Source organism: Tyto alba, unplaced genomic scaffold (assembly GCF_018691265.1).
Source record: "Tyto alba isolate M040663 unplaced genomic scaffold, T.alba_DEE_v4.0 Super-Scaffold_28, whole genome shotgun sequence".
NCBI lineage: Eukaryota > Metazoa > Chordata > Aves > Strigiformes > Tytonidae > Tyto > Tyto alba.
The window spans coordinates 14,890,833-14,903,084 of record NW_024881302.1 but is presented as its reverse complement, the minus strand read 5'-3'; the positions used below and the strand labels follow the sequence as shown (position 1 = coordinate 14,903,084).

Here is a 12,252-nt window from a genome sequence, read left to right as displayed (position 1 = left end):
AATTCTGTTATATATAAACTCTACTGCTAGACCTCACTTATTGTAAGACCTTGCAATGCCACTCTGTATTCTGTATTTCTCAGGCTTAGATTCCATCATGTCTAATTCTCTTCCTGATAGAACTCCAAATCACTGCTCTACCTTCTGCTAATTGCTTCTACAAGCTTTTTTAAAGTTTGTCTTTGCTTTAGACATTTTATGCTTCATGATTTTATTAAGGAGAAAATGTGAGGCAAGCATAGCAAAACAATCACATTACTTCAGGCTTTTCATTCTAACACATACTTTGTGTTGCGGATCCTTTGAAAATGGTAGAAATTATTGCCTTGCCTTAGCATCTCCCATGAATACTGAGCCTGCATTATGGGTTCTGGATTTGGTATATATAGGCTAAGTGACTCTTCCTTCTTAACTTTGTCTTCTACCTTTTTCTCCCCTTTCATAAGGGAAAGTCTTCTTTCTCTTGAAAATGTAATATTACTTTTTTAAAAATATTTCATGTTCTTTATTAGCCATTCATTGATGGGGGAACTCTGCTTTTCCAGTGACATTTCTGTGTATAGAACCATTCACTGTCAAAGATTTCAGGTCAGTGGCCCTTTCTGTAATTCTTTCCAAAGTTGTGACCACCATGAAGAATAAAGAGTATTTAGGATAAATGCTCAATTATTACAAAATTTATTTTTTAATATGTCTGTGTGAAAGCTGGATTGAATGGTACAATTCAAGGGAAAAATATCTTCACAAACCACATTAGGAGTTCATGCTTTCACAGAGGTATATCCTTAGTGTCTCTCGTACAAGTTCTGCACTTTTCCAGTTTGTTTTCACTAGACCTATATTTACTCATTTTGTCTGGAAATCAAGAGAAGTGTCCATTCTTCACACATATAAGGCATATGGCTGTATGGAGGAATCGTGAGTTAATTTCAAATGGTACTTTTTACAGCAGAAAGGTTATCTAGGACCCTGAGTGTTTCACTGAAAGAAGACAAGTGCTTTAAATATTGTCAAACATAGATGTTAATTACAACAAATTGATTGCTGAAAAAGATCTTGGAGCAGGAGTTTCCAAACCATGTATTACAAGCCCACAATATTATTAGATACCTTATTGCTTGGGCTTAGAGTTTTTTGGATTGGTTTGGTTTTCTTTACCACTGTTTCCCTTTTTCTTATGAAAGTGTGTTTTCTGTCACTCCATAGAGAACTACAGATGCACATGTAAGTGAAGTTGTCCAAACTGCTCAAAGGTTGTCAGGCTTTGTTATTTTTTTGTCAGTGGCTTTTAGGTCAGAGAAATTTTTCTTAATCTTGGCAGTTTAAGAATGTCCCTAAGGACTACAGGTTTTTTTAAAGCTAGTTACAGAATGCCAACCTTCAGGTTTATCATTTAAAATATTCACCATATCAGATACCAGTTTTTCCTGGCCAGACTCTCAACTCCATTTTACTCCATTTGCTTAAGCAAACTCTTCTGAGGACTGTTTTGTTGAGATTCTTTTTATTTAACTACAGATTTTTTATTTTTTTTTTTTAAAAAAGGCACAGATTAACTCTCAAATTATTGGAGAAACTTAATTCTAGAAATTACCATCTACTACGTAGAAAGGAGTCACATTTCTCATGCAGGGACACTGTAGCTAAACAATACTCGTAACAAAGATAATCGTACCAGATTAGATTAGTTCTCCATCTAGTCCAGTACCCTGTATTTGGAAAGGAGTACAAGCTGGATGCTTAAAGAAAAGTTCGAAGACTTGAGCTAGTGTGTAGTTATATAGTTCTTTGAACATTCTGTTAGCTTTCTACAATTTGGAGTTGTTTTTGTAAACCAGAGGTGATGTCTTTATACTGTTTCTCTGTGGGGAAACTGTTCATCCTTTTCAATCATATAAACTTTCAAATTTTTAACATCCATACATCCAGTGGCAGAAAGTTCTGTGATGGCTTAATTAGAGTTTGTGTGAAGAGCCACCTTTTCATGTATTTTCTCCATTATTCACAATTATGGAGCTTTGTCATAGGTCCCAGAGTCACTTCCTTGCCATGCTGAAGAATACTACTCCACTTCATTGTTTCTCTTAGAGAAGTAACAGACATGATGATAGTTATGATAAGTGATCATTTAAAATGCATGTTGTGCACACCACCTAATTTAAGCCAAGACAGGAAGTCTCCAGCATGTGGAAGTCACAAATACTTTCTATAAGGGACAGAAGTGAGCAATGATGCTGTGATGTCCAACCCTCACGTTTTTCTCATTTATTGCTAGTTTCCATTGATGAAATTTTATTAGAGCATTGCACCTTTTATTTATCTGTTAGTATGGGGAGACAGTCCACTCTGTCAGAGGAACTACAGCACAGCCTGTATATCTCTTTACTGTAATGTTTGCTTATATCTTCAGTCCACTGAAAATTATCTTTTACATTTTTGTATGTACATTGTACTAATTTGTATACAAGACTATTTACTTGGAAAGGAAAAGGACGAAAGGTATATGGTTTGAGCATCAGGTCATGATTCTAGCACTACTGTATTTATACTGTTCAATATTCAATGTTGCATATGTAGAAGTACTTACAGTATCTGAATTCCAAATATATATGTTCATTTTTCACCAAACAAAATTTTTTCCATGACTCTCTTTAAGGCTCCTTAAATGCAGTTGATTGCAAAGTTATCAACAGTATATTGAGTTCTGTAAATTCATCATTCTGATTGTGACACACATTCTTTTCACAGAGAGAGAAATACGTTATTTGCACTTTTTAAAACTGTTTTAATTTATTTGTATTGCCATAAGATGGTTTTATGTTGTATCACAGACATGTAAGCCTTTGCAGAATTACCATATAACCTTTTTGTCAGTGAGAGTAGGACCATGCAAAGCCCCAAAACCACAGTAGTAAGGCAATAACATACAAGTCACCATAATTACAGGATTTTCCTTCATATATTCAGCCAGTAATGTCTACAAGTTGTGAATTTTTAATTTTCTTCTTCAAATTCAACTTCTTTTAAAATTTAATGCTAAAAGAGATGAAAGACAAATGTGGATTGAAATCAATTTGTATTTCAGACTTCAAAAACTTGCTGCTTTATACATTGTTACATCAATTTGTTTGCTTCATATTAGGGGTTTGCTAAGCAATATTTTTTTTTTTATTTTTTTATTTACATATTGAAAAAAATTCAACACAGTGAAGGACAACTGAAGTAACCTGAGTGTCAACAGAGCTGGGTTTTATTTTCTCTGTCTCACTGATGAATTCACTCAAAACTACCTGTTTTAACATTGGTCAGCAATATATGTACAAAGGAGAAATGAAGTAATGAAGTATTGGTTAAAAAAATGGCAGAGAAAGTAAAGTGGAAAGTTTTTTATTTTTCAATTAAAAAGTTTATGAAGAGAGACACTTTACAGAAAAGAAAACCTTTAGGTAGAACTGTATTACTGTTCAATTTCTGATTAAAATATTTCAAGTCTCACATGGAATGGTAATTAATGTTTATATTAGTTGCAATGACAATATAAGCATGTCTGCATTAATTTCTCTGTTATCTGTCTAAATAGTTTCTTTTGGGTGTGAATGTTATCTGAATTCAGGTAGATAATTCCAAACTATACAACTCTTGCCTTTGAAGGAATATTGGGTACTGTTATGATCTAGGTCCACCCCCAAAATCTGAGAAAACTCTTGCTCTGTCTTTCTTTCCCTTGGTCCACAATTAAGACCCAGTAAATAATCAACTTTTGAACAAAAGTAAAACTCTGTTTGAGTGGTAAATCACTGGGTAATTTAGATCTCTGGAGATCACCTGGTTGAACATCTTCCTTCCACTCAAAGCAGGCTGACTTCTGAAGATTGATCCAATAATGTGATGGAAGTCTCTGCCATTATAAATTTGAGCCTGAACTGGGTGACTTGGACCTCAAGAGTCTCCTGCTAGCAGTATTGGCTAAAACAGTCAACATTATTTTTAATAGTGTCTTCTAAGTGAATGAGAGCCACTTGTGGTACTGCCATCTAAATTCCCAGTTTGCTGTCTCCTGATTGCATACAAAGATTTTGGGTAAAAAGATGAGGCGTCTGGTTAAAAGACTAATAATTTACTTATTTGACAACTCCCTCATCCATTTACAGGCAAGCTTTAATATAAGCATAAACATGCTGCTACATTACCCTTGTGTTAAAACACTGACTGGGTCGGTTTGAATATTTTACATTCATTCCTCTTTTTTTTCTTCACAGTGCCAGGATTTCCCTACCCTGCTGCAACGGCAGCAGCTGCTTATAGAGGTGCACATCTAAGAGGCCGAGGTCGCACGGTGTACAACACGTTTCGTGCAGCAGCCCCTCCCCCCCCCATTCCAGCCTACGGCGGGTAAGGAGATCGGCCTCTCTCACCTCTTAGCATGCATCTCCAGAGGCTACACGTTATTTGTGAGTGTGGTGCATGCTGATCGTGTCTCGCCGCAGAAACCACGGCAACATGCAGCCAATCCCAGTGCTGGAAGTGGTGCACCTTGCACGGAGTATTGAAAAATGACTGTAATTTGTACTGCCATGGTTGGTGGCCTTAAGCATTTCAGATGTCACATATTGTTATGTAAATGCTCTTAGAAACGGAATGCTTTGGAACAGAGAAATTGTTTCAGCTAAAGATATATTTTTGATGATTGCAAACATCTGGTTATTAAGGAGGTTGGATCGAGTTAACTTCTTTTTCTTCAAATAATCCACCAAAAGTTGTCTCTGGACCTGAAGGCTTAGTGGTGTATTTCTTTTTTTTATTTTATTTTATTGCAGTGTGTTTAGTTTTTCTCGTTGACATCTTTACCGTGATAGAAATCTGGGGTGCTTCTCTCAGGGCCGTTTTCCAGTACATTTGCTTAAATAATACATTAAGATTTCATTGTCAGTGACCTACATTTACTAAAACCAAGTAATAAACTAAAGAACAAAGGTGAGAAATTCAAAGTAATAATTTCTAGGAACTCAGTAATCTTCTGTTATTTCAGAAGATTTGTTTATTTCTAGGTATATTTTTGAGGGAAAGAAGGAAGAAACAATTTCTCCTGTACCTCTCTAAATGCTGACACAGGAAGGTTTTGTATGCTGTATATAATATTTAAAAGCCCCAACATTGTCAAAAGATTTTTAGCTATTAAGAAATCCGGAAGTTCGGAAACTCAGAAAACTTAGCAGATCCCAGGCCAGAATACTATTTTGTCATAAAAGTTTGAGGTAGGTGTGCCACTACCTCTCTGTAGGGCAACCAGATCTTTCTGAGAAAGGGTCAGGAGGGGTTTACCAAGTCTTTTGAGTGAAGGTGATCTCTCTCCACCCTCGCTAGAGTCCTTTTTAGCATCTCATCTGCTCTCAATGTGGATGTCCCCTTGTAAGGGAGCTTGCAGCACAAGACCCCATCCTCCTACTTTGTTACAGTACGTGATGGGTGGCCTTCACTAGTTGCCACAGTTTCTCATGAAACCTTTGTTCTAATATTCAAAATACATGTCTTTTTCTAGACGAGTTTGCTAATCTAGTCAGCCAGCTATTGAGCTAAATTTTCAGGGATATTTAAGACAGGCACTTTGACCATTCCTTCACATTGGGCAGTTATCACCTCAGAGAAATAAGATGTTCTTAAAATTAATATAGAAATGATGCCACAGAATTGGGTTATTTTTAAAAGTGTATTCTATTTTTTTTTCCTAGTGTTTTGTGTAGTTTAAGCAGCAAAATAATTTTAATTACTAAGCAAAATAGTATTACTACCACCGTAGGAAGACACCATGATTTTTGAAGATCACCTGAGTTACCTTTGGACAAGGATGGTGTTCCACCAAAGTTATCCAGCTGTAGCCAGGACTCTCATTTAGAGTTAGTCCAGGTATTTGTACCTGTCGATATAAAGTGGACTCTTTCCATCTATACTTAGTCTAAAAAGTAATTCTTAAATTTGAACATAGTGTGTAATATGTATCAAGGTACCAACATGGGTTATTACCAGTTTCATGGTTATGAACATATGATCTTAGTTTAATACAAAGTCATAAAGTTATATAAGAAAATACATACCAGCTATCTGTGATAAAGTTTTTGAATTGGACAATACCTTTTTTTTGTTCGTATTTGCAAAATGAGTAAATACTTTCAGACCAGTAGGTAACATAAATTTTCTTTAAGGGGCCACATGTGGGTGTTCTCTGTGTGTGTTATATACGTTTCTATGGTTTAGTTAGTACAGTGACTCAGTAGGAAGAATTAATTTTCCAAATGTAATACTTATATATTCTCATGTAATTGTACTACTTCCTTTCAGCATCTTTAGGTAGTAAGTTAGCTGTATAAGCACTGCGGACACCTGTTGTACATTAATACAGAAGTTGTGCACTGCAGTCGGGTTCAGCATTGTTTTGGAGCTGGCCTCCAAGAGGTCAGCTCAGCACTCTGACATTCTGCAGGCTGGTTTGCCAGTTAGGTCGGACAGACCTCACCTATTACCTTCATGACCCATCCTTAAAGCTGACTTCAGGGGGAGTCATGCATTGCATTATTAAGAAGTCGCATCTCATTCTTCTGATGACTTCCAGCTGTCTGAGATGAACCCTTGGTGATCTAGGGCTCACCTTGCCAGTCAGAATGTTTTCTGTCTCAATTTGATTCTGCAGAAGTTTTCAGTTAGTAAGCTTTATCTTAACTTAGGTAGACCTCAGTTCACATATTTGTCAGGTTTCATTTTCACCATCCACCTATGCTTTATAACAAGGCACTACTTTCCAGTGCACAAAACAAATTTCCAATTTTTGTAATTCCTGGATCAGTGCAGAAATAATATATACCTCTGTTGCACTGCTCCCCAGTTGGATTAATAAAGCTTTATTCTGAAAGTATTTCTTCGGCCTTGTGTATTAGATCTTGTGCTAGTAACTTTATTGATACAATACTACAGTTTGGAGTTTCTTTTTGCTATGCTTTGTTCTGTGCTCACCTATTATGTACTTTGACCTATCAAAGCAGGAAAAATGAATTTTCATCAGAAAAAGTCCTTAATCAATGAAAATAAATTCTAAGAATGTGGTTTTCAATCACACTGGGAGTAGGAGTCAAGGAAAATTACAGAGATAATAAAGAGATCACAAAGAATGAATCAACTTACAGAAGGTAGCAAACAACTTAGAATACCATTTGTTGTTACGAAAAATGGAAAAAACTTTGAATGGTCTTTCACAATTCATTTTGTAGCAATTTCTCATTTTTCACTCAAGGATGAAGCCCAGCCTTAGAGCCAAGCAAACAGGTTCATACTAAAATAGTTTTAATAATAATAATAAAAAAGACATTTATTTTGTATAATGATGGATAAAATTTTAATTATAAATTTACATTACATTCCAGCAATGTTTAGTTAGAAAAATATTACTTTTCTTTTTTAAAAAAAACACCCACATATAAGTGTAAAATATAAAGCTGAAGTTTGAAATTACCTTTTTAATTTCTCTTATTTCATCAACCCTGGAAAGCTTTTACTGAAATAAAATATACTAACTGATCTGAAATAATCTTCTTCACAGTTCAGTTTTGGAACTGAAACTGAATAATTTTGCTTTAAACTTGGAAATCAACTGTAAAGCTAAGAACATATATTTCTTAGACTAGTCTGACATGCTGCTTACTAGTGTTCATCTCTGCAGCACTGTCTGAGGAATACCTGCTCTGCAACAAAAGCCTCTTCTATTCAGTCTGCCTTGAATCTGTAGTTGTTCTTGTTCACTGGTGTCCTGTTTGATACTGACTGTGACCTTCTCTTAGGAACTGTTTATCAATTAAGTTAAGAAATGGCAATGAGTCCCGTGCTGTAAGGAAATCCAGATCTTGTGGCCATTATGCAAAACAAGTTAGTGTGGTTCATATGCACAGCTCTCTTTCGCTGTGCCTCACAGTTACTGGGAAACAGCAAATATGGCATGCTTTGCTAGGTCTGAGAAAAATTGTTGATTTAAGGCCATTGTTTTCTTATAAATCAAAGAACAGCACACAGGCTTTAAAATGTGTCATTTAAAAATGAAATCAGTGTTCATGGGATATGTAGCACTACCTAAATAATTAATGGGTCCTTTACTTGCAAGTGAGGCATTTCACTAATTTCTTGAGACAGCATCTTGTTTATTAGCTCATGGAAGATACTTCATTTTTAGCATCTGTGGTATCATTTCTAGTACCTTGAAATACTACAATGTGCAGCTTACTCGTAACTTCATATATATAATTTATTTATGTACCATAAAAACCTACTGAAACTGAGAGTAACGCTTCATTTGTGTGAGAAAACTGAATGCTGAAATTTAAGAGTTTGGAGATCTACACTGCGTGAAGACCTTTAGCTTTCAGCACTGTGCTGCAGAAGGGAGAGAAGCAAGAGCTGGTTGTGTTGTGTATGGCGTGAGCGGTGCACGGGGGTCCGAGCCTGTCAGCAGGGGAGAAGGTAGCTGTGGAGCTAGCAGCTACTGCCTGTGGATCTCGGGGGGCTCTCCAGGAACCTCACAGCAAGACTGGTGACTCAGTTGAGGAGCAAAGCAGTTACCTTTATAAGCAGACTAAATTCTTTTCATACCTTCTTTCTTGGGACAGCCTCCATGTGGGAGGATTTGAGCTTACTGCTTCTTTGACCTTTCTTGCAGGCTTTTCTCTGGGTAGTAGACAGTATTTTGTACAAATTAATTTTTAAATTATTAAAAAAAAAAAAAGACATCAATATAAAAAACAGTGTCTTTTTGGTTTGACCTGTGTCTTTCTGGGATTATCTATGTTATTAACAAAGTGCCTACTAATGGTGTAAGAAGCAGAATCTACTAGTAATGGTACTCGTATGACAGATTTTAGATGCAGTTGGCAGTATCTACACTGCCAAAAGGAAAGGAGAAAGAAACAGTTTTTGTTCTCTTTGGCAAACTGCCAAAAGCAGGTGAACTGTTTTTGATACCTGTAATTGCTCTTGAACTCTGCAGCAACTAGAACCTCAACATGCTTGAAATTCATTTGCCAAATAGTAAGACATCATGAATATGACTCTCCAACTTTATACTGCTGCAAAAAAGCCAGTGTCACCGCGTATCTTGTAGTAGAGCAAATAGTAGTAGTAGATAGCACTATTAATAAAACTAATGGGAAGCCCTACTATTCCAGCATCATTTGCCTCAAGTTCTTCACAACTATAGTGTGTGATGACTTTGTCTTCACATTTCCTCTCCAATACTTCCAGTTCTGATGAAGCTAAGAGAGAATTAGCTTTTAGTCTGTGTCTACTTCTGGTGTCTTTCCCGGGAAAACAGGAGATAGTAGTATCTCCTGAACTAAATTGTCTTTGAAAAGAATAAATTAAAAAACAAAACAAAACCAACCCTAAATAAAATTTTGAATTTGGGGAGGGTGGGGGAGGAGTAACAGAGACTAGCCAGAAACTCTTCCTCTTTGTTAAAATAATTGTTTTGAAGTATTACTTTCTAACTGATTCAAAATTAAAAAGAAGCCTTGGTTTCAACACCTTATTCTGAATATAAGAAAGAAGGATATTTAATATAAGCCATTACATCTACTACAGTAGTTACGTTTTTTTCCAATGCGTCTTTGGACTCACAGAAACTTCTTTTTACTTTGGACTCTGTGCTATGTATATATGTGCAACTGTTAGAACAAAAAAGGTGTTTTGCCAGCAAACAGTGACTTATGTCTTCCAGCTTTGTTCTCTGCAGCAATGCCCTCAATTAATTTTCCAAAGCAAATAATATAACTTCTTCCTGGCAGAAAATGTTGAAACTGGAAAGACAATAACCTGGAATTAGAGAACACTCTAAAAAGTTGAAACAATCTCATTCAAGAGTTTTAGTTCCATATTTACAACAGTGAAAGTTGTGTTAGGAGAGTGTTTAAAGGTGTTACTTTAATTCTTAGTCTTTTCTTTGGTTTATTTTAAATAAGGTTGTACTTGCATCTCTTCCTTTATTTGTTTTATGGCTGCGTATAAAAGGTTTCATATAAAAAGTGTTTTCTGAGACCAAAAGCTGGAAAATATGTGCAGGACAGTGAAGGCAACCCTACCAGAAATCAAAAAGCAGAGAAATTTCATTCCTCAGGTGCTTCTTTCTGTTGTGATGGAGGAGAAATAGTGAACTATAACCATTATTCCTATTGGAATTAATGAAATCATGATTGTAATGCCCATTTGTTACACTGAATCAATCACTCCACACACTTAATCTGCCTTGGGTTATTTATGTTAACTTGGGCAGATTGTGTGTATGGCTGAGGGCCATATATACTCAGCTGCTCTGAAGTTACTGAACTGAGGTTTTTGCAGTCAAGAACTGTCATCTTATGTCATCAATAGATTATTCAACCCAATCCTTTTGAAAGATGAGGATAGAAAAATGATAATGAAGACAGATGTGATCCTCCCAGGATATTATAAAGGTGAAATCCAAACTAGTAAAGAGTTTGTCTTAATATAGTTACAAAAAATTATTATAAGACACGGAGACAAAAGTAAAGCAGCTAAAAGCATGCAAAGCAGATGTATAATAGTTGGTGAGAAAATAGTTACATATTTATAGAAAAATAATTTCAGGAAATGATTGCCACATAGGATGTTATTTAGATGCACGTTTTCTTATTAAATCAGACTTCTCTCTTGTCTGAGTTTTCCTTAGCACAATAAGATCATAAAATACAACTGAATAAATCCTCCAAATGTGTTGTTCTTATTTAATGCCTCCAGGTTGCACATTAACATATCATCTATTCCTGGGTGAAGTAATTCAGATTTCAGTAACATGGATATTTCCAGACCCTGTGTTGGTTTACAAGGAACTCAAGGTTTATCTGTCTGACAAGACAATTTTTTGAATGTAAAGTGTAAAAGGAGCTGTGGTGAGATGGGCCCATGTGTGATACATTCGCTCTCTTCCCATGCTTGAGACTTATCATCTGTTCTCTGCTTACAGCTTCATAGGGAGAGAAAAGGGGATGATAAGCTAAGAAAATTACCCTTTCGAAAATTATATACTGGAGGAAGGAAAAGCACAAGAGCAAAATATAGCTCTTGGTTTTTTGCACTTTGTCCTTCTGATGAAGGGTGCTGTTAGAAAATACATTTGACTCCTTTGGTAAGATTCAGTCATAGGAGTCAAGGAATGACAAGGACAGTGAATAGAGAATATGTTATCTGAAAAATCTATGAAAGTGTGAGGAATTACTTTTCTTCAAACTTCAGAAGAAGCAGAAGGTTTCGTATTTAACATCACTATAGTACTACAAGACTATGTGGAGGAAATGACAAAATCAGCTGTTATCTTTTCATAGTGCATGTCCTGCTTGGGAGTGTTACACTTATTTGCCTGATTCTGCCACTTCATCTTAAGACTAAACATGTTTAATGATGGGGTCATGCCTTCCTGTCTCATTTTAGTGTTGGGTACTTCCTTTGGTATAATATTTGTCAAGCAGTTGCATATTTAGAATTCAAAGTAAGTTTCTGTCTGTGCAAGACTAAGTGTTATATGTAAAAGGAAGGCCTAGGTGAATGAAGTAACCTATCCAAGCCTACAGCCAGCTGCACTTGGGAATTAAAAAAGTATCGGCCCTTATTCATCTTGCGATATCTTCGCTGTATAGCCACGGATCACCAAGAGGAGGAAGAGAAAAAGGTCCCCTTTCTGACATATATTCTCTCAGAAGCATTCTTTTCTGAATAGCAATGTTTTATAATAATTGAAAGTAATATGTTTTAATGTGCTGTGGACGGTTGACCATGGCAGGCTGCCAGATGCTCACCCAGCTGCGCTCTCATTCCCCCTCCTCAAGAGTATAGGGGGAGAAAGATGAAAAGCTCTTGGCTTGAGATAAAGACAGGGAGACTGCTTACCAATTACCATCACAGGCAAAACAGACTTCACTTGAAAATTAATTTAGTTTATTGCCTATTAAGAGGCAGTTGGATGGTTTAGAAACAAAGACAGAATCTAAAACACCTTCCTTCCTTCTCTGCCCCTTCTTCCAGGTTCAACTTCATTCCTTCATTCCCAACTCCTCCACCTCTTCCCAGCACAGGTGGCACAGGGATATGAGGAACTGAGGGTTGTGGTCGTGGGGCCTCCATCTTCAGTAGACTTTGTATTATTTGTGTATCATCTCATAAAACTCCTTCCATGTTGTTCATAACTGTGTACTTCTACCTCACAGT

At 36.2% G+C, this 12,252-nt stretch overlaps 1 protein-coding gene across 29 annotated transcripts in view; it reads left to right on the top strand.

Moving 5' to 3' along the window:
* RBFOX1 (RNA binding fox-1 homolog 1) overlaps positions 1 to 12,252 on the top strand; it is a 1,320,820-nt gene that overhangs the window by 1,264,917 nt on the left and 43,651 nt on the right. For all 29 annotated transcript variants that reach the window (XM_042798374.1, XM_042798373.1, XM_032983544.2 and 26 more), the window contains one exon: positions 4,260 to 4,392. In XM_042798374.1, the coding sequence (XP_042654308.1) occupies positions 4,260 to 4,392 (133 nt within the window). The remainder of the gene's footprint in view (positions 1 to 4,259; positions 4,393 to 12,252) is intronic.